Source organism: Onychostoma macrolepis, chromosome 14, assembly GCF_012432095.1.
Source record: "Onychostoma macrolepis isolate SWU-2019 chromosome 14, ASM1243209v1, whole genome shotgun sequence".
NCBI lineage: Eukaryota > Metazoa > Chordata > Actinopteri > Cypriniformes > Cyprinidae > Onychostoma > Onychostoma macrolepis.
Genome location: NC_081168.1, coordinates 15,898,259 through 15,918,413, shown reverse-complemented (window position 1 = coordinate 15,918,413; position 20,155 = coordinate 15,898,259). Strand labels below are relative to the sequence as shown.

At 37.3% G+C, this 20,155-nt stretch overlaps 4 protein-coding genes across 5 annotated transcripts; 2 read left to right on the top strand and 2 right to left on the bottom strand.

Moving 5' to 3' along the window:
* Positions 1-557: 557 nt before the first annotated feature.
* On the bottom strand, positions 558-6,101 carry tmem33 (transmembrane protein 33). The gene is made up of 8 exons (XM_058798518.1): positions 5,965-6,101; positions 5,191-5,264; positions 4,637-4,731; positions 3,762-3,949; positions 2,924-2,991; positions 2,700-2,833; positions 1,663-1,746; positions 558-1,458 (listed from the first exon to the last, which is right to left on the bottom strand). The coding sequence occupies exons 2-8, from the start codon at positions 5,236-5,238 to the stop codon at positions 1,329-1,331; spliced, it is 747 nt and encodes a 248-aa protein (XP_058654501.1). The 5' UTR covers positions 5,239-5,264; positions 5,965-6,101; the 3' UTR covers positions 558-1,328.
* A 171-nt stretch (positions 6,102-6,272) lies between these two features.
* LOC131553684 (uncharacterized) lies at positions 6,273-11,967 on the top strand. Of its 2 annotated transcripts, none has more exons than XM_058798517.1 (5): positions 6,273-6,670; positions 6,976-7,063; positions 7,141-7,703; positions 9,204-10,659; positions 11,283-11,967. In XM_058798517.1, the coding sequence occupies exons 2-5, from the start codon at positions 6,976-6,978 to the stop codon at positions 11,642-11,644; spliced, it is 2,469 nt and encodes an 822-aa protein (XP_058654500.1). In that variant the 5' UTR covers positions 6,273-6,670; the 3' UTR covers positions 11,645-11,967. The 2 variants fall into 2 exon arrangements, with proteins under 2 accessions (XP_058654500.1, XP_058654499.1); XM_058798516.1 differs by having other exon boundaries at positions 7,141-8,288.
* Positions 11,968-13,080: 1,113 nt separating this feature from the next.
* cryba1l1 (crystallin, beta A1, like 1) lies at positions 13,081-15,627 on the bottom strand. The gene is made up of 6 exons (XM_058798022.1): positions 15,342-15,627; positions 14,903-14,985; positions 14,593-14,711; positions 14,340-14,481; positions 13,639-13,781; positions 13,081-13,552 (listed from the first exon to the last, which is right to left on the bottom strand). Exons 2-6 carry the CDS (start codon positions 14,975-14,977, stop codon positions 13,405-13,407), a joined length of 627 nt encoding a protein of 208 aa, XP_058654005.1. The 5' UTR covers positions 14,978-14,985; positions 15,342-15,627; the 3' UTR covers positions 13,081-13,404.
* Positions 15,628-17,022: 1,395 nt separating this feature from the next.
* crybb1l1 (crystallin, beta B1, like 1) lies at positions 17,023-19,358 on the top strand. The gene is made up of 6 exons (XM_058798024.1): positions 17,023-17,151; positions 17,514-17,611; positions 17,700-17,818; positions 17,903-18,035; positions 18,113-18,255; positions 19,187-19,358. The coding sequence occupies exons 2-6, from the start codon at positions 17,519-17,521 to the stop codon at positions 19,356-19,358; spliced, it is 660 nt and encodes a 219-aa protein (XP_058654007.1). The 5' UTR covers positions 17,023-17,151; positions 17,514-17,518.
* Positions 19,359-20,155: the final 797 nt, after the last annotated feature.

Below are 20,155 nucleotides of genomic sequence, written 5' to 3'. Positions count from 1 at the left end.
ATGTTATGATTTGAATACACCATGACCACAAGTCTTAAGTGTTGTTGCTTTTAAATACTACATAATTAAAATAATAATTAAAACCTGAGCAAATTCATTAGGCCGCAATCTTTTGCTAAATATATAGTCACAGCATGTTTATGCAATATATATAGCTCTTATATAAATAAATATAGCTAATATAACCACTTCACCAGCAACCACCACTGTCTTCAAGTTTCAAGAGGATCTGTGGACCTGTTTAATGGGTGGTTGATCCTTTATTCCAGTGGAAACTCACCCCAACGCCTTTCATACATTTCAATCCTTGCTTATTAACTTATCTTAATGTGAAAATGTAACAATGTATAATAGTGGCACACAATATATTATATAGCTCAAATGAACAAAACATTTTGCCAGAACAGTAATTTAAGGTATGGCAGAAAAATCTTTGTACAATCTTTTACATTAGCAGAGGTATTTTAAATTAGTGCTACATACGAGCTTTATTACTTGCTGATTAAATTGCATTGCTCAGCAAAAACTAAAATCTGAAATTAAACCAAATTTAGTAGTGACAATTTAACATTTGATTTTATTCACCTACATAGACCATAGTTATAAACAGAGGCAATAAATATAATAGCGACAACATGCCTTGAACAAGCAAATAATTGACAAATTCTCAAATGCAGTTACAACTTGCCATGACAATAAACAGCATTGAAAAAACAGTTGAGTATAGGGCTCTATGCAATAGATGAATCACAGAATATTTGACAACACCTCGATCATCTGTTCACATGAAAAAGGCATCCTCAAGTAACATCTGAAACCAAATGGCATTCAGATAATTGTCAACTATTGGGAAAGGCTCAGGGTAAGGTACATTAAGATTTTCAATGTAATCCAGTACAATAAAAAAACATAGCAAGAACATATAAAAATGGAATCAAACTAAAAAAACAGACAAGCCTAATGACCGATAAAATGTGATTTCATTAGAAAGACAAGCTATTAAGAGCTATATCTATTTACCCTAACAGTTAAGATTAAACATCTCAAGGGCTCCTCTCTACCCCGTGAAAATCAATATGAATATAAAAGCTCTAATGAACTGAAAACAGCTGTACCCCTTATCAGACAACTGTGCACAGAGACACATCTTCTTGCTGTTGTTTTTTGGATGTAGTCTGTCAGATTGATAGTCTCTCCAAACATAGCAAACGCCTCAGTGCAGAGGAGGACATCCATCTCTGAGTGATCAGACTTGGCCATCTTGTTTGTAAGTCAATCTCGAAACTGTCCCAATCTGTGAACTGTATGTAGTAGTATGTGTATGTTAGTTAGACACCGGTGGGAGCAAGGCGGCTAATGAAGGCAATGCTGTTGAGGCACATCCGCCTGAAGAAGGCTGGACAGCTGGGCTTCATCACAAAATGCTCCAGTAAAATCCTCAGCTCCGTGAACAGAGTCCTGACAGGTCAAAAACACAAAAATCACAATAACACTGTGAACACTGATACTGGGCTCAGGACACTTTTATACATTTTAAAACTACTGAGCTTCTAACTGGCTCTAGTTATTCATTTATCATGGAACTGACAACAGCATGCATTACAAGTGTGCATGTGTACATCTAACACTAGTCAGTGTGTACACAAGATACAAGATTCTTACCGGCAGTATGGGTTGCGTCTTGAGGTGTAGCGCAGAGTGAGAAACCTGTAGTAGATGAATGGCTGAAGCAAGCTTCCCTGGCCACTGTGAATCACAAACCAGACATCATTCAATCTTACTACAAGAAACACGGCAAGGCTTTAATCATGCTTTTTACCAGCAACAAATCACTACTTTAATAAATCTTAAATTATTGAAACTTTGCTGAAAAACCCTGCACAATCTGATTATACTTTTTACCTAAATATGTCTCCTTTCAGGTTGTGGTACTCATGCTGTTTTGCTGTGAAATCTTTAATGATTGTTATAAAGTAAACGCAAAAATAACATGTATTGTTTTGTATAACTTATGTTGTTACTATTATTTCAAGAAAATGTATCTGACTGAAACATTTTAGGTTTACCTGTCCTGACCATCCATACAAATTTTTATCCATCATATATTTTTTGAAAAATCGTGTTCAAAAGTGAGTATCTAATTTGATAAATAAGGCTTTTGAGGAAAGTTTATTTGTACATCTCGCAATCAACATTGTATCGCATTGCATTATATGTTTTGACCCAACAAAAAAAAACTAGAGCTTGATCAAAAAACTAAGCATTTAAAAATCATCTCATTAAGACATTATTGGGACATTTAGAATGACAACTGATATTTATATGCATTTATGTTAGAAGTCTTGTACACTTTTACAAAGATCTCATTGATTTTCATCACAAGCTATCAGAACGTAATCTTTTTTGGGTCATATAAATAACATCTACAACAAATTGAAAATTTTTGCTCGGTTTGAGCCTCTGAATAAAACTGAGGTGTTTTTTCCCTCCTTGTGTATGAGCTCTACATTCTCCTTTATCATACTATATGAGCCATAAAAGCCTGATATAACATATACAGACATTTTATTTTCTCAATTTTTCCATAAACTGTTCCTTTTAAAGTATATATATTTTCTGACTGTATTTTCATATGTCAGAATTTAAAGAGCTGAAAACAAATGCAACACTGGACAAAACAGCTGACCATCAGGCCTTACCTGAAGAGCATGAAGACTGTGGCTGGCATCAAGAAGATCTCATTGCAAGCGATAAACTTTAAGATGTTTTGCTGATTGGCTGTGAGCTTGTTCAAAAAGTTCCTCACAAACATAAGGCTGTTTGGGCCCATGGACTGAGAACAGATGAAACAGACACAAAACTCAGGATGGAATTATGACAAATACACATTTCAGCAATATAAATGAAAAGGGCAGAGACTTACATCAAGGACTTTTTTAGTGTAGGTGGTGGCATGGAGAAGTGAGAAAAGGAACACTGGAAAAATGCTCACTAAGAACAAAAGTCAAGGATACATAAAGACAAAATGATGCCGTAACACAAGAAAAACTGATATTTCCAAAAGTATTGGGTCACCGCCTTCTAATGAACAGGTTTGACTACTTTAGTAATTTATAGGAGTACAAATCTTAATGTTTAAGCATATAATGATATTCTAGGGAATTGTGTGCTCACTAAGAATCAGATCTTGAGCCAAAAACTCTTTACCAAACACCAGTGACTTGTACATATGGGTAAAGTTATTTTAGACGCTTCCAAAACTGTTGCAACAGAGAAATACAATTTTTAAATACATGAATTATGTTTCCATCTTTGTTGCCACAGTTTTGGAAGTGCCTTTTTCTGTTCTAAAGAAGGGGGTGTGTCCCAATACGTTTGTCCATATAGTGTATGTACAAGTCACTGGTGTTTGGTAAAGAGTTTTTGGCTCAAGATCTGCATTTAAAGTCACACCAGAGGCGTTCAGCTTGGATTAGGACTTGGCTTTCTGCAGACCAGTCAAGTTCTTCAACACTGACTAAATCAATCATTTCTTATACACAGAGGCATTGTCATGTTAGAATAGAAAAGGGTCCTGTCCAAACTGTTGCTTTAAAATTAGAAGCACACAATTCCCTAGAATATCATTATATGCTTAAACATTACGATTTGTACTCATGGAAATTACTAAAGTAGTCAAACCTGTTCATTAGAAGGGGGTGACCCAATACTTTTGGCAATATAGTGTATTTCCAAAAGAAGGGGTCTTTGAGATAGGATACTTGTGATTGGGTAGGAGTTGACTAGAATGAGGGAGTAGAGGAGATAGTGGCAGCTGTCCTCCTGTAAGGCCTGGGCCAGGAAGGCTCTGCTCAGCTGAAAGTGAGGAAGTCTCTGGTGCAAACGCAGAGCGCTGGTCAAGGCGTTTGCCAGCAATGCCCTCTGATAGAAGTTAGTAGCTGAATGAGGCCTGGACAGAGAAAAAGCAATTCTTCTTCTTCCAATCATTGATTTAAAAAGACATCTGTGAGTGTGGATGTGTCCTTAATCCACTAAATAGCCCTTATCTTCAATAATGAAATGCCTTTAACTGAAAATTGAGTGTTTAATCTTGTACATTACTGACACTCTATCCTCCAATTTGATACTGTTAAGTGCTTTGACACAATCTGTATTGTTAAAAGCACTATATAAGTAAAGGTGACTCGACTTGACTTATTGTGACACCACAAAGTACAATTTTGTTAATGTCCACTCAATTTTCAAATTGCTTGAAATACTGTTATTTCTCCTTGAACTTTTGTGACTTTTTCTCATTTAGGGTCAAGAATGTTCATCCAGAGGTTCAATACAGAGATGTGTTTTAGAAAGGCTGTACAAATTTTGTGTTCAAATATGAAATATTGGAAATTGAGACTTGTCTTCTGAATCATCCAAGCAAAATTCACTTTTTAATCTAGTTGGGTTGCACATCAAAGACTGTTTTTTTTCTAGTCTCTGACAGGCTACAATAGAGGTTTTGTCAGTGTCGATTTTTGGCAAACGGAAATCAATGTGGGTCAATTTGATCCTCAACACAAAAGTTGCACCCAGTTTTTGAACAAAACAAGATGGTAAAAAAACTTGTGAAAGTGCCTTGTAAAAGAACACGACTCACCCAAGCAGTGGCAGAATGAACATGATGGAGCAGTAGACAGTGAACAGCCGTGACAGCCACATAGCCGTTTCCAACTTATTACTCAAGAGGAATTGCTGCAATACATTAATATGATCATGAGTCAAGGTTATAATAAATATAAGAACATTCTGGAATAAAAAGCAATTAAAAACAAATATACACACACATATATATATATATATATATATATATATATATATATATATATATATATATATATATATATATATATATATATATGAAGAGTTAATTTGCAAAAAACAGATAACTCCGTTTTTAACAATTCTCAGAAATCATGTTTTTTTCATTGTGCATTCCAATTAATTTCAATCAAACTGCAGTTGGGTTATTTTGACTAGGTTAACAGCTAACTAACACAATAAAACACAATAAAAACATGATAACATAATAATAAACATGATTTCTGAAAATTTTTTAAAAGTTATCCGTTTTTGCAAATAAACTCTTCATACAGTATATATATATTTATGTATATGTGTGTGTGTGTGTCGGGTCACTGTATAGTAACTTACCACAGGGCCTAACTGAGGAGGTGGACTCCTTTGCTCTGTGTCTGCCATCTTTCAAATATTACAAAGCTCTATTTCTTCAGAGAAACAAACATAATAAGCTTGCATGCAGAACTTCAGAAAATAAGCATCACACATTCATGTACCCAGGTTGCTTATTAACTCTAGGAACGAAGAAAAGGACAAAGTGACTTGAGTTAATCTTTCTAAACCCTGAAACAGTACTTAAGCAGTTAGTCTTTGTGTAGTTTGCCAGGTGTGGGGGTGGGCAAAATACAAGCACATTAGCTCTAACTAGCTCTATGCTTTTTGATTATGCTTATTTAAACATGAAGCTTTCTTACAGTTTGTTGACAAAATTTTTATTGTTTTTCACCAAGGCACTATTATAAATCGGTAGGAGATACATTCATGATGTCCACCCAAAGCAGAACCACACTTGTCAATGTAAAAGCTGACTGACTAGTCATGACAACTGAAAAATCAACCGGCAAAAATTACAGATTTGTAAATATTGTTGAACACGTCAATCGTTGCCAGGTTTTTTTTTTAAATACTTAAATAAATACAGACGAATGGTCCATCATGTAGTTATAAAGTAGCCTATTAATTTCAGTTGAAATATGTCGGAAAAATCTAGAACACTTCATTACCCAGAGGAGCTAACAAAGTAGCCTACAAGCTAACTCTTCACACAGCCACTGACAGCCCTGAAATACCTGCAACTTATGCGCGTATTTTCATTACCAAAAAATGTCATAAGAAATTGATCAATACCTGCAATATGTTGTTGATTATCAGGTTTTGTAAGAAGCTAAAATTCGGCTTTATTTTCACCGCTCGGGGCGCACACGCTTCTCACCGGAATCACGCAAGAGAGGTTGGTCAGCTGAGTCGACCTCTCGACCTCTGTGGATTACAGAAATCTCGCGATGTTTCCGTCCCACGTGATTTGCTGAATTATTTTGCGATATTGGTTGTCAATCAGCTGTTAGTTGTGTGTGTGTTTTTCTGTTTCTTCATTTCAAATATCTGCTTTAACAATATTTCAAATAAACTCCATAGTAAAATAGACAAATATTAAATAATGACGTTTACCCACACAGCAGGCACCCATACAACCCCTCAGAACACATTGAGGCGCCACTAACATTTTCTTTAGGAAATTTAAAAATGCAGTTTTGCCACTCTCCCACTATCACGCGGACGCAAAAAAAAAAAAAAAAAACACTTGTGCAGCTATAATATAATATAAACAAATAAATAAGTAAATAAATAAATTGCAGCAAGAAAGCCAGAGCCACTCTGAGGATGTTAGAGTCAGTTCGGCGCGGTCATTTGCGCGAACCTGCAGAGCTCCACGAGTTTGTAGTGATGCACGTGCGACCCTTCTTTAAACCCAGTGATCTCCACACAAGCAGGAGAGACAAAATTGGATAAGCGACAGTCGTTGTTGAATTTTCTCATATCATAACGACAAAAGGTCAGAAGTTAGTTTTTATTCGCTAAGACTGTTTTGACTGTTGGCAGCTGGGCTGCTTTAAATATCAAGCATGGAACGTTTGTAGTCGCTTAAACATAATTAGATATTTATCTGTTTATAATTTCCATGCGAGTGCATGAAAAGTAAATCATGTTAACAACTGTTTCCACATCTCGCGACTCCTATTTGAACAGCGTGCACGGTCCCGACCCTAAACAGGTGTCTAGTCCTGCACAGCTGCACGGAGAGACGACATCATTCAATATTTTACAATGCTTTGCATTTGTGTCTGTGTATGTCTTCAGATGTTGACGTTCGAGACTCTTATCGTGAAAGAGCTGCAGAAACAGCAGAGCAGGGCAGAGTTCTGTGATATTGTGCTGCAGACTCGAGGTTTGACATAAAAAAATATATACATTTCTTTTTTCCATCTTTCATTATGTTTACTGTACTTTCTCCACCCTGTCCAGGTGTGTCTGTGCCAGTGCACAGCTGTGTGTTGTCTGCCTTCAGTCCTTGGCTCTGTGGGGTTCTGTCAGCCATGCCATCACCCCGGAATGGACAGAGGAGACTGATTGAAGTCCAAGCCGTGGAGGCCTGTACCTTGCTCAGTCTGGTCAGTCTGCTGTACTCAGGTCAGTTGAACGAGGACAAAGAGGAAGTCCTATCAGCAGCCTGCAAACTCGGCATCGACATACCTCAGCAAATATCAAAGAGGCCGGCAACTGAGGGAAACACACAGACGGAGTGCATGAAAGAGGTGGCGGAGAGAGAGTGTCAAACTGAGGCTGTTCCTTCTGAATGTCAAAACCCCAAAGAGACCATTGAAAGTGTCAATCTGATCGGGACATCATCATGGAGGACCGATCAGGGGCTCTGCACATACACTGATGGCTCTGATATCACCCTGGCCAAACTTCAAAACATCCAGGGTAATCCAGAGAACATGCCTTCCTTTCAAGTCATGGATGTGGTCCCTGAAAGTGCAATGTATCCCACAGCGAGTGGACCGGCCTGCTTGCCCCAGGTCTACGTATGTCCCCCTTCAGCTTCATACCAGCAGCCTCCAACCCCTCTGCCACTTCACCCTTACCCTTCTCATAGTACAAATGTTGAGCCATTGGCCAGAGAGGGCCAGCCAGCATTGGGGGGCGTTTCAGAGGGTGAGGAGTGTGTTTTAGAAGCATTTGCACGGTTTGAGAACAACATCCCAGGTTTTATCAATTACTTTCTTGACACCAACATCGCGCAGGGTGCAGGGCAGAGGGAGCAGAGTCAGAGAGGGATGAGAGGGGACGTCAAAACTGAGGGGAGGGTGCGGAGGGTGGGGGCACGTGGAGGAGTTGCTTTGAAGGGAGAAGGATTGAGAATTTGTAAAAGAGAGCAAAATATGAATAGGTGCGGAAGAGTGGCGAGGTCGGCCTGGTTGGGGCAAGGTGGGGGTAGGGTTGGCAGGATGCTAGACACCAGACAAATGTTCAAGAATCAAGAGAAGCTTAAACGGAGACAACAAGGCAGAGGAGCAATGAAAGAGGAAGGAGAGGGAGGCAGATCAAGGGGGAGACCCAGGCAGAGACAGACAGGAAGCAGAGGCAGATTGGTAGAACCAGTGTGTCAGGTAGGTGTCTCACGACATCTTCAGATGAGGAGGTATGACTTAAAACTAACAAAAATCTTCTATTTTTATTCATTTCTTTTTGAATGAATGATTTAAATGGGTCATATCATAAGCAATCTAATTTTCCTTGATCTTTTGAGGAAGAAGTGTTGCTTTGGATAAAAGCATCTGCTTAATGAATACATGAAAACATACTGTAACTTGGTATACGAAAACCAAAAAGTCTGTTCAAGGAGACTAAAATGTCTCGTTCTGAACTTCTGCGATGTATCAGACCGATGAATGCAATGATGCACGACACTTATATGTCAAATAAATATTTAAAACATCAGAAAATATACTACCATTCATACGTTTGGTGTCAGCAAGCCCACTAAGAATACATTAAATTGAACAAAAATTACATTTATATTGTTACTAAATATGTTTTAATAAATGCTCTTCTTTTGAACTTTGTATTCATCAGTGTTTAAGGTTTCCCCAAAAATATTAAGCTACACAACTGTTTTCAGCATTGATAATAATAAGAAATGTTAAGTAAGCACCAAATAAGCATATTAAAATTATTTCTGAAGGATCATGTGACACTGAAGACTAGAGTAATGGCTGTTGAAAATTCAGCTTTGACATCACAGCCATAAAATACATATGATATATTAAAACAGAAAACTGTTTTAATATAAAATAATATTTCACAATATTACTGTTTTTCCTATAGTTATTTTTAACAAATGCTGCCTTGATGAGCATTAGAGACTTTTTTAAAAACAAAAACAAAAATCTTACTGACCCCAAAACCTTTAAATTAAATTATATAAAATATGAATGTATGATATGACCCCTTCAGATTATAAATGCAACTAAGCAGTTACTCTAATGTTCTCTGAATTAAAACACTTGTCTCTTTTTCTGTAGGATACAGCTCCACCTCAAAGAAGGCGAAGAGGACGCCCACGCAAACGTCCCTTGCCCAAACCAGATGTTTCCCAAAATTTCAGTGGAATTACACCACCTGATCAGAAAACCTTGAACCCTCCAGCTCCATCCATGTTGCATACCGCAGCTCTCCCAGCAGCCAATCAAACCAGCCTCACTCAGCCAATGGACTGGCTTATAGATGACGTCATTGCGCAGCTCCCATTTATGCCCAGCAATCAAAATGGAATAACTGTAGATTCCGACATGGATCATACAAGAACACAGTCCTCAGTTAAACTCACAGATCTGGGTATAATCCAACCGCAGTCTGAAGGTGAGCTGACTGACATACTTGATAGTTTTCTGAGAACGTTTGAGCAACACGTTGGTGTATGCGATTCAGACATCCAAGATGGGATGGTGCCCAACATAACAGATGGAACCCAGACCTGTGAACAGAGTTACGCGGTCCACACAAATGCACGAGCCACTTCTGTGAACACAAAAACACAGGGATCAAAAGCCTCATTATCCAAGAACAGACCACGAGTATCGTCTACTTGTATACCCCAGAAACCATCATGTTTTTGGCAGGTGTCAGGTGTGAAAATGGAGAAATCGACAGGACAGCAAAGTGAACAGAAGCCTAAATCTGGCAGGATGACCAGGAGCCAGAGTAGGAAGAGGAAGCTGGATGTTTTTGAAGAACTGTCTAGGAGAGATGAGCTCCCAGCCAAACGGAAGAGAAAAAGAAAAAAATACCAATTAGAGAAGACGAAGGTAGACTCTTCTCTACCAAAGGAGAAAAAGAGAAAGAAAAAAACTAACAGGCTAGATAGTGAAGAAAACTTCTCCGGCAGCACAGCTGACTCGAGCTGCGGCGTTTCAAGTGCTTTAAGCAAAGTCAAAAAAACGGCTAGTGGCCAAAACGTGAAGTGTGTCACACAAACAACAAAGACTTTGGATCGGTCACAATCCTCAGAGCTGCATGCTCACAAAGTGTCCAGTCTTGTAAAAGAGAAACAAGTGGGAAATGCTAAAAAAGACACAACCGAGACTCTTCTTGAAGGAAGTACGTTAAAGGTGCAGTACAGTACAGGGAAGCTATCAGCCACAAAGAATAAATCCACTGGGTCCCGTCCAGCTCTTTCTGCTTTTGAGTTAATGAAAAAGATCTTGGAAAATCACCAGAAGAGAGAGGAAGAGCACAAGGGAAACAACAACAGAATGTGGACTGTGAAAAAACAGAAAGGAAAGGAACGGCTGACAAACACGCATGTGCGTGCAGCTAAGGTGAAAATGACTGAGAATAAAGAGAAGAATGCTAAAATCAGGGTTGAAGGGCAGAATAAGAGCAGAATAAACCAAAAAGATGAGGAAAGAAGTGGGAGAATAAAAGAGGCTGGCAACCAGAAGAACATTTTTCTTCAGCAGAATCTGCCATCAGTTAATGGTAAGAGCTCATAATAATTCAGTATTCCAGTTTTTGATTCTTCGTTGTTAATGGTCATTTCCTCTATTTTACATTTACCTTTGCTGCCATCTAGTGTTCACATAAAATTGATTTTCAAAAAACCAATAATCTTTGGCAAAATCACAAAATGAATCTAGATGTTTATTGTATATTATAATGCTTGTCATGCCTAAATTAACTTGTAGCAGTGTTATTGTACAGTTATATAATTTTGAATTAAATGTTTTCATATTTTCTATTTAATTTTAGTTTATTAATTTTGCTATGTGCCTTTGTCATTTTTTTGTCTCTTTATTTTTTTTTTTCAGTTTTAGTTTTATTCATTTTAGTACTTAAGCTTATTTTATTTCACATGGTTGCCAAAACAACATTTTGTTTGTGCTTACTTTTTTCATCTAGTATTTATGTTGTATTATATTTCAGCTAGCAGAAATGATTTTTTCTAGTTTTAATTTGAGTTAACTGTAACAACCCTGATGATTTAAATGATTTATTTATTTTTATTTAGATAGTATAAATTTAACAGACCGATCATTTATAATAATATTATAATAATCAGCTTTTATTAATACTTCCCTCTTGTAATAATTATTTATTTACAGGTTGCAGCATGTCAAATGGAGAGAGACTGATGGAGGACAGCTACAGCAAACCAAGATTTGAGACTGCTGACTCTCTGAATGATTCTTCTTCGCAAAGATGCAGCACAGAAGCCATTGTGCTTAAAAACACAACATATTTTGTCTCACATGCACAAGACCCCACCACACCTCTTGAGAAACTCGGAAACCCACAAGGGTCAATAGCCATTTCAGAAGAGGAGGAGGATGTTGATGTTGTGGAGGTCTCTAGTTCTTTGTCTGAGTCCTTCTCTGTGCTGCCAATCGCTGCAGATACTGTGCTCAGCACAGAGGACAGTGATGAAGATGACGAGATTGATGTGATAAGTTTAGGATCTAATTAAGCTTGTAGCAATTTCTGTTACTGTTTAGCTTCAGAGTTCTGAATAAATGTATGTTGGTGCATATCTGAAACACTATTTCCAATGATCAGAGACTTAGAACATGGTACCTTTTCCTTGTGTATAATTCAATACATAGTTCACTACACTTGGTAGTTTACACTCTTTCGACTTTGGTGGCTTCAGTTTCAGGCATCAGAAATTTTTATAGATTTGAGTTCTGAATGTTAAAGTTTAGTTTATGTCACAACCGTGCCTTATAATGATTGAGACTGCTGTTAATGCATGCAGAGTTTTCTTGTCATTTGCCGTATTTTGTAGCCATGTTCAGAAATAAAAGACATGGATCCAACCTTGGTTGTTCTTGTGTTCAAATACGGGTTTCTACATGTTCAAAGTGGGGCCGGCAAAACTTAATACAAAATAGTCATTGGTAACATTTTACAACAAGGTCTCGTTTGCTAAAATAAGTTATATTAATCTTTGTTAGTGTTGCTTGATGTTAACATACAATTTTTTATTTTTAAAAATGTATTAGAAAATAAACAATAAAAAATACTTAAATCTTAACGTTAACAAAACCTTATTGTACAGAACCTAGTCATGTATAGCGGAAGAACTGTTGGTGTAAAAATAATTATTTGTTATTGGTAAACTATATTATCGCCCAGTTATATATTAAAAGTTGGATGTATAATTACATCCTGTACTCTTACATAAAGGAATATATACTGTATAGCACATTGTAGCTTGCACATGGTTGTTTATATTGTCAGATTCACAGCTTATCCATTTTTACTGACCGTTCTTTCAAAATAACCACACAAAAAGAGCAAAAAAGACCCTAGTGAAACAGAAATATACTAAAATGTGTTTGAAATACATTTATTTCATGCTAAGTATACTACAAATACATTTACATGTACTGAATAAAAATAGCCTGCAATTGTACTTTCAGTACTAAACTGGTATACTTAGTCTTAAACTTATTTCTGGCATTAAAACACATTTTGAGCTTAATATTAAGAAATGTGCATTGTGCACAAGTAGTACTCCAAATAAAGTTTAATTATAATTTTTATATTAGTAAGTCTCAAGCGATATGTCAGTAAATATGTTAATAGATTTAAACTACACTTAGTGTGAAACAAATGCATTTTAAACATATTACTTTTTTTTACTAGGGGAAACTCATCAGATTTGCAGTGATTTACTAAGAATTTAAGAAAAATGTGTAATATATTTCTTAAACTATATATCTACTCTTTGTGGTCAAAAACCAGTAATGTGTCCATTTTTAAGACGTAATATTATGTTAATTTACTGGATTATGGATTGGTTATAATGAAACGAATGTATTTTCTCACACACAATAATTACACAGAACTGGGTCACTGAAGTGAACAAAGTTTATTTATTAAGCATTTATTTGTCTGTGATGTTTCTGTCCTCCTCTAACACATTACACCTGAGCTGCTCTCAGCCAGTCCCCCTCCAGGGATATGGCCTAACTTAGCTTTGGTTTGCATTGGTTGTGTTGAGCACCTCCAGAGGGTGTTGTTTAGCACCAGACATTAGTCATAGTCAGAAATGTGATTGGCACCCTCGTGTAAAACATGGTGGTATGTGTGCCGTGTAGATGTGTGTGTTCCTAGAATAAAAAGACACTCGTTAGGAAAAACAGTGTGAGCGTGTGCATGTGTAAAGTGTGTTTGTCGGGCGGCAGGGTGATCGGTGTAGTGTCCCCCGGTGAGCCTGAGCTCTTAGTGCTGGATTCTGCGGATGGACTGGATCTGAGGGGTCTGGCTGTGGGAACCCCAGTTTCTCCAGTGCTGATAGTCTCCGCTGTGCCTCTCACACTCCATGATGTACTGCCTTCCCCTGTATCCTGAGAACTCGTAACACACAAAACTACACACAGAGATGGAGAAATGAGGGTCAGGTATTTCTGTGTTGAAAAGAAAGAAATAATGGGAAAATACAGAGAAGAGACTCACGCGCCGCATTGCACATGCATGGAGCCCACTTCAGGACCACACCATCCCATGGCCTGCAGAGAGGGGTAGTCGTCACACAGCTCCACACAGCGGCCCAGGAAGTTCTCCTTCTCGAAAATGGTCATGCGACTGCTCTGGTGAGACTGAGGGGAGAGCGAGAGAGAGAGATTGACCCCACATATCCACACAGTCAAGTGATTATATCAGTGCTGTTGTTGTTAACTAAAACTATTAAACAGGAATTATGTGCGCTCAAAAAATAAAGCAAAAAACAATGAATTGTCAAGTGCATAAACAAAAAAGAAGATGTTTAGTCAACCGAGTAGCTGAAGTTGTCTGAAGACCTTAGACCTTTTGTGGTCTGATTACATTTTTTCAGTGTGCGGACAACTTCAGCTACTTGGTTGACTAACAAAAACTGTTAAAAATGTTTCTGTTAATTAAAATAAAGCTGAAATAAAAGAAAATATAAAATGTAAAAAAAACAATGAAAAATTTGAAATATTGCCTTGTTAAATCACTAAAAACTTTAACTCATTAAAAAAAGTTAAGAGATTAATAAATAGTACTAAAATAAAGTGACATTTTTTTGAAACAATATGTTAAAATGATGTATAATTGCATGAGAGAAAGACTCCAGTCATACCAATATATCCAGTTATAGTTATATTCTAGTATATGACAGGGAGTGAATAACTCACAGCGCAGTAGACAGGTCTAAAAGACATGAGTCTCTCCACGTGGTATGACAGGTTTCCACTGTAGGCATCCCAGTGAGGATACTCTCCTCTCTCCAGGATGAACTGCTGTCCCTGGAAGTCATGGTGCTCATAACCCACCCAGCTATTGAAAGAGAGAACATCCAGTCAAACATGGGCATACACAGTTAGATGAAAACTCCCTAGTGCATACTGTATGCAGGCACACATTCAGTTAACAAACACTGTAACTCACGCGCCACTCTCAACGCGAATAGAACGGATGTTGTCAAAGCCACACTCCTGGATGTTGCAGCATTCTGAGGTGAACTCCTGACATTTTCCCTGGAAGTGTTCCTGCTCAAACACAGTCACCTAGCAGAAAAAAAGCACAAAGGTTAAGTTTGTGATGTGATTTTTTTAAGTGATTTCCTATAACATACATGCAAAAATTCCTCATACCATAGTCTATTGATCTATTAGATGCATTAGTATAATAACAGTTTTTATATTAAAATCCTGGGTATTTCAAAAGGGACTAGAAGCGTGTGTTAATGGCAGTTTACCCTGAAGAAAGGAGCCATTCCCATGCCATAGTTGATCATGGGCTGCATCATAGCGGATCGAGTGAACCTATACATCTTTTTATCTAAAAAATGTTAAAAAAAGAACATAATAAATACCAATGATTCAAACTGTAAAATGAAGTCAAATAAATAACACTCATATGTTAGTAATGAACAAAAAAACTTATTATAAGTAAACTGTGCTCTTTATCATTATTACAGATTTAAAAAGTTACTTAAAACATACAATAATCGATGTATTAGATGAATTCGTTTGTTTATTAATATTTTAGTAATAAAATGTAAACACACCTGTTAGATTTAAATAAATCAAAACCATTCGCATAATGTGGCCATACTGAGAAGATGTTTGTAAAGTAGACCATATTAAATTTATAATTGTGCCATGAGCTCTGTGAGATGTAATTTGGGATCTTACCGTTTTAGTCACTGAGCTAGAGTGTGGCACGCGCCTTAACGCTGGTTTCGCGTGGAGCTTTGAGAGAACCTGGCGCCTCGGTTTTATACCGGCCGCTTCGTGCCATGCGCGTGAAGTGCGTTCTGATGGGCGCGCGGGACAGACCACAGGGTCGCCAGCTCAGCACATACTATAGAAGTGCCACATGGCTGTTGTGAGCCCATTCACTGGCAAGTGCAGTGCAGTGTTTTGGGTGAAAGCAGGGCACACAAAGGGTTTGGTCCCAGTATGTTCGCGCAGGTCAGCACTCCTGCTCACAATGAGTGTAAAACACTAGGATTAGCTGAGCGAACTCGCTCCAGCTGAGTGTGGGACTGAGCTGCTGTGGGTGCAGTGAGGAAAGTTCAGTTTTCATGCAAGTTACCATTTTAGCTGCAAGGATGTAACATTTAAGACCGGGGAGACCAAAGATTGTTACAATTTGTCATTAAATAAACCTATGTTGACTATTATGCCCCCTCAATGTTTTACAACTCTGTTTTCTGGGACATCAGTAGTTGGATCAATATGTACATATGTGACCCTGGACCACAAAACTAGTCTTAAATCGCTGGGGTATATTTGTAGCAATAGCCAAACATACATTGTATGGGTCAAAATTATAGATTTTCCTTTTATGCCAAAAATCATTAGGATATTAATTAATTTGATATTTGACAAGATATTTTGTAAATTTACTACTGTAAATATATCAAAACTTCATTGTTGATTAGTAAAATGCATTGCTAAGAACTTCATTTGGACAACTTTAAAGGCGATTTTCTCAATATTTAGATTTTTTTGCACCGTCAGATTCCAGATTTTCAAATAGTTGTATCTCTGCCAAATATGGTCATATCCTAACAAACCATACATCAATGGAAAGCTTATTTATTTATGGAAAGCTTTCAGATGATGTATAAATCTCAATTTCGACAAATTGACACTTAAGCCTGGTTTTGTGGTCCAGGGTCACATATATAAATATAGGCCTATGTTTCTGCTGAATCCAAATCACCTCAACATTTTGTTTCTTCTAAATTATTTTAAAAACATCCCCTCTTGCCTTGAATGCTGTAAAATACCAGAAGGAAAATCTTACTTTACTTTATAAATAGACGCCCAAAACATGGCTGAACCCATAATTAACCCTAAGGGGAACATGTTCACCCAATATTCATGTTAAATTAACAGATGATTGTTCACTGTTATTTTCTGTTGCTCAGTTTTTATACATTTATAGTGTATTTATTTTTGATTGTTTAATTATTATTATTTACTCTCATTTATTTATATAACGATTTGTAGAACAACCATATTTTGTGTATGTATATAGGATAAGACTTTTATTTTATTTTATTATTTTTATTTTATGTGATACATCCTTAGCCCAAAATGTACTGAAAATACAAAGATCATGTAAACCACTGTTATATCATTGGTTAAGTGATATCATTGGTGACCTTCAGTTATTAGTTCAATTTCAGTCTCTCTAAAAAATAGTCTGTTGTACCCCATTTTGTTTATGTTTTAGGCTCAAACGTGTGGTGAAGTTTGAAGTTGGAACTCAGTTACTGAATTATTTTCCTCTGTGGCTCTCTCACATACTCTCTCACTCTGTGCTGATGATGAGGGGCTTCTTTTCTGTGAGTATGCTGAACGCGGCACGTTTCATTGTTTCAGTGTAATCCTCACAGATTCAGCGCCAGGGTATAAGAGCTGAGAGCAGAGTCAGACACAAACACTCTCAGAGTGAACCCTGGGTACGGACACACACTCACTGAACACACAGGTAAGACATCAAAATATCCACTCACACATACACATTAAACCTTAACCTAACAGCTTGGAGAGTATACGATTTGCAATACCATCATCAACACCAACACCCCACACTTCCCTTTGTCCCTACCACTTTAAACTAGTTTCCCCCCAAAGACCCCTTACATTCATTCCAAACATATGCTTTTTTTTGTATTTTTCATCTCTTAAAACACTTCATCCCTCTCTTACAGCATCAAATGCTGTATATTACAGTGGTTGGCCCTGCCATTTCTTTATTCATTTCTCTCAGTTTTATCTCTAATTTCGGAAGTATATTACAGTTATATGAATATTCTTTCTTTTAATTTTCTATTATTAATTTGACCTCAGGCACCATGTCTTCCAGTGGAGAAAAAAAGACTGCCTCCCAGACCGACGGCAAGGCACCCCAGAGCAAGAAGTCTGAGATGGGCATGATGTCCTACAGGGTAAAGCTCTCAAATAAACATACACATGTGCACTTCTGCTTGGTCATTGATTTAATATGATAATAACAGGTTTCTCTCTTTCTATTAGATGTATGTGTTCGACCAGGAAAACTTCCAGGGACGCATGATTGAGATTAACGCCGAGTGCATGAATGTTTGTGAAATGGGCATGGACAGAGTTCGCTCACTACGTGTGGAGTGTGGCCCGTAAGCATCTCTGCATCTATATTAAATACTCGTGAGTTAGAAAGAATAACATATCTCACTCACCTCTTTATTGGCCCTCTGCAGTTTTGTGGGCTTTGAGCAGATGAACTTCTGCGGTGAGATGTACATCCTGGAGAAGGGTGAGTATCCTCGTTGGGATTCTTGGAGCAACTGCCAGAAGAACGACTACCTGCTTTCCTTCAGACCCGTCAGAATGGTGTGTAAATGCTCTCACAACTGTAGGCCCATTGTTTGAATGCTTTCACAGTGCATTCATTGCGTTTTCTCCTGCAGGACCCTGAGAAGCACAAGATCTGCCTGTATGAGGTGGGCGAGTACAAGGGCCGCAAGATGGAGATCATGGATGATGACGTTCCTAGCCTGTTCTCCTATGGATTCACCGACAGAGTTGGCAGCATCATGGTCAGCTGTGGAACGTAAGTGCAAAGTATCTTTAGACAGTGAGGTTTCGCTTGGTCAAACCTCTGTGCACTTGTGGCAATCACAAAAGCTTGACAGCATTGACAAACGTGGCTGTCAAGAACTTATTAAACTGTAAATTAGAAGTAATACTTTGTAGCAATAATAGAGGTAGATATAACATAAACATATCTTGCACAACAAGATGCTTAAGACAGAAGATGCATAATTTCGATATTTTTTTAACATGCATTTAATTTTAGCTTAAGTTTCTGTCATATTCATTAGATTTTTTAAAATGTCTGTAGTTTTTATTCATTTTATTTCAGCATTAGTTATTTTACATCAAGTTAAGCTAACTGAAAAATAGTAATGTTGTAAATAGTAATGTAATAGTAATAGTAATAGTAACTAGCTGAAAGAAAATAATTATATTGTATTTTAAATATTTAAATATTTTATAAATATTTTATTTACTTATGAAAATATTTTTTAATGATTTTTAATACCAACCCTGGTTTAAATATATCAGTTAGTTTATGCATAGTATAATCAATGGTGCATTAACTAAAAAGACAAATGTAAAAAAAAGTATTTATTTTATTTTATTACTTATTTTTTGTATATTTTCTTTAAAAACATGTTTATATTTATAGTTTCCATTTTCATTTTCATTTGTTATTAGTAATTAAGTTATTAGTTAGTTTTTAAAATGTCTTTATAGTTTTTAGTCATTTTATTTGTTTTACTTTCAGTTATTTTAGTACATCAAGTACAACTAAATGAAAAGAGAAGTTTTGAAATAAAATAAGAACTAGCTGAAACAAAATTAAAAATAGAAAAATGTAAATTTATTATTTACAAAAGTTTTTTTTAATGGTTTTAGTTTAAATACTACACCTAGTACAGTATCAAGGGTACACAAACTAACCTCTTTGTTTTCTTCAGCTGGGTGGGCTATCAGTACCCCGGATACCGTGGCAGCCAGTACCTGCTGGAGAAGGGTGAATACAGACACTTTAACGAGTACGGCGCCCGTTGCCCTCAGTTTCAGTCTGTGAGGCGTATCCGTGACATGCAGTGGCACCCACACGGCTGCTACACCATGGCCAGCAAGTGAGGGCCAGACCAGGAGAGGAAGAGGAGAGGTGGAGTAGAGGGAGAGGGGCGCAAGAGAAAGGAGAGGAGGAGAGACGTCTGAGAGGCTGCATCTTCCCCGTGTTGCTGCTATGAAGGGGCAGATGTTTTTGGGATGACAGACTCCCTGGCTCACATTGCAGTCTGTGTCTGTCGAGCTGTTAAAGCCCAGCGGGGCTGTGATTCTCCCAGGCCTCTGAGTGTCTCTGTTTGGGACGGAGGCACCAATAAAAACACTTCCCTCTTCCTCCCTATTTCCTCTCCTCTCTTTCTCTCCTGCATGATTTCTTTTTTCCCTTCCATAATTTATTTCAATTTTTGTCATCTGTTCTTTCCCGGCTCACATCCCCTTTCCCCAGGAGGATGGAAAGAGAGAGGAGAGATGAAGGGATGAGGAGAGGAAAGCTCCTGTGCCCTAGAAATCTCCCTTTGCCCGCTGTACAGAATCCTGGTCACCTTTTGAACGTAAGTGCAAAGTATCTTTAGACAGTGAGGTTTCGCTTGGTCAAACCTCTGTGCACTTGTGGCAATCACAAAAGCTTGACAGCATTGACAAACGTGGCTGTCAAGAACTTATTAAACTGTAAATTAGAAGTAATACTTTGTAGCAATAATAGAGGTAGATATAACATAAACATATCTTGCACAACAAGATGCTTAAGACAGAAGATGCATAATTTCGATATTTTTTTAACATGCATTTAATTTTAGCTTAAGTTTCTGTCATATTCATTAGATTTTTTTAAAATGTCTGTAGTTTTTATTCATTTTTATTTCAGC

Excerpts from the sequence above, each read along its gene's own strand:
- crybb1l1 (XM_058798024.1), top strand. The coding sequence starts at position 17,519 with ATGTCTTCCAGTGGAGAAAAAAAGACTGCCTCCCAGACCGACGGCAAG. Across the intron at positions 17,612-17,699 it reads TGGGCATGATGTCCTACAGG|ATGTATGTGTTCGACCAGGA; the intron begins GTAAAGCTCTCA and ends TCTTTCTATTAG. Across the intron at positions 18,256-19,186 it reads ATCATGGTCAGCTGTGGAAC|CTGGGTGGGCTATCAGTACC; the intron begins GTAAGTGCAAAG and ends TGTTTTCTTCAG.
- LOC131553684 (XM_058798516.1), top strand. The coding sequence starts at position 6,976 with ATGTTGACGTTCGAGACTCTTATCGTGAAAGAGCTGCAGAAACAGCAG. Across the intron at positions 8,289-9,203 it reads TGGTAGAACCAGTGTGTCAG|GATACAGCTCCACCTCAAAG; the intron begins GTAGGTGTCTCA and ends CTTTTTCTGTAG. Across the intron at positions 10,660-11,282 it reads GAATCTGCCATCAGTTAATG|GTTGCAGCATGTCAAATGGA; the intron begins GTAAGAGCTCAT and ends ATTTATTTACAG.
- tmem33 (XM_058798518.1), bottom strand. The coding sequence starts at position 5,238 with ATGGCAGACACAGAGCAAAGGAGTCCACCTCCTCAGTTAGGCCCTGTG. Across the intron at positions 2,992-3,761 it reads CAACTCCTACCCAATCACAA|TGAGCATTTTTCCAGTGTTC; the intron begins GTATCCTATCTC and ends TTTTGTTCTTAG. Across the intron at positions 1,459-1,662 it reads AGACGCAACCCATACTGCCG|GACTCTGTTCACGGAGCTGA; the intron begins GTAAGAATCTTG and ends TTGACCTGTCAG.
- cryba1l1 (XM_058798022.1), bottom strand. The coding sequence starts at position 14,977 with ATGTATAGGTTCACTCGATCCGCTATGATGCAGCCCATGATCAACTAT. Across the intron at positions 14,712-14,902 it reads GAATGGCTCCTTTCTTCAGG|GTGACTGTGTTTGAGCAGGA; the intron begins GTAAACTGCCAT and ends TTTTTCTGCTAG. Across the intron at positions 13,782-14,339 it reads TTAGACCTGTCTACTGCGCT|TCTCACCAGAGCAGTCGCAT; the intron begins GTGAGTTATTCA and ends CTCTCCCCTCAG.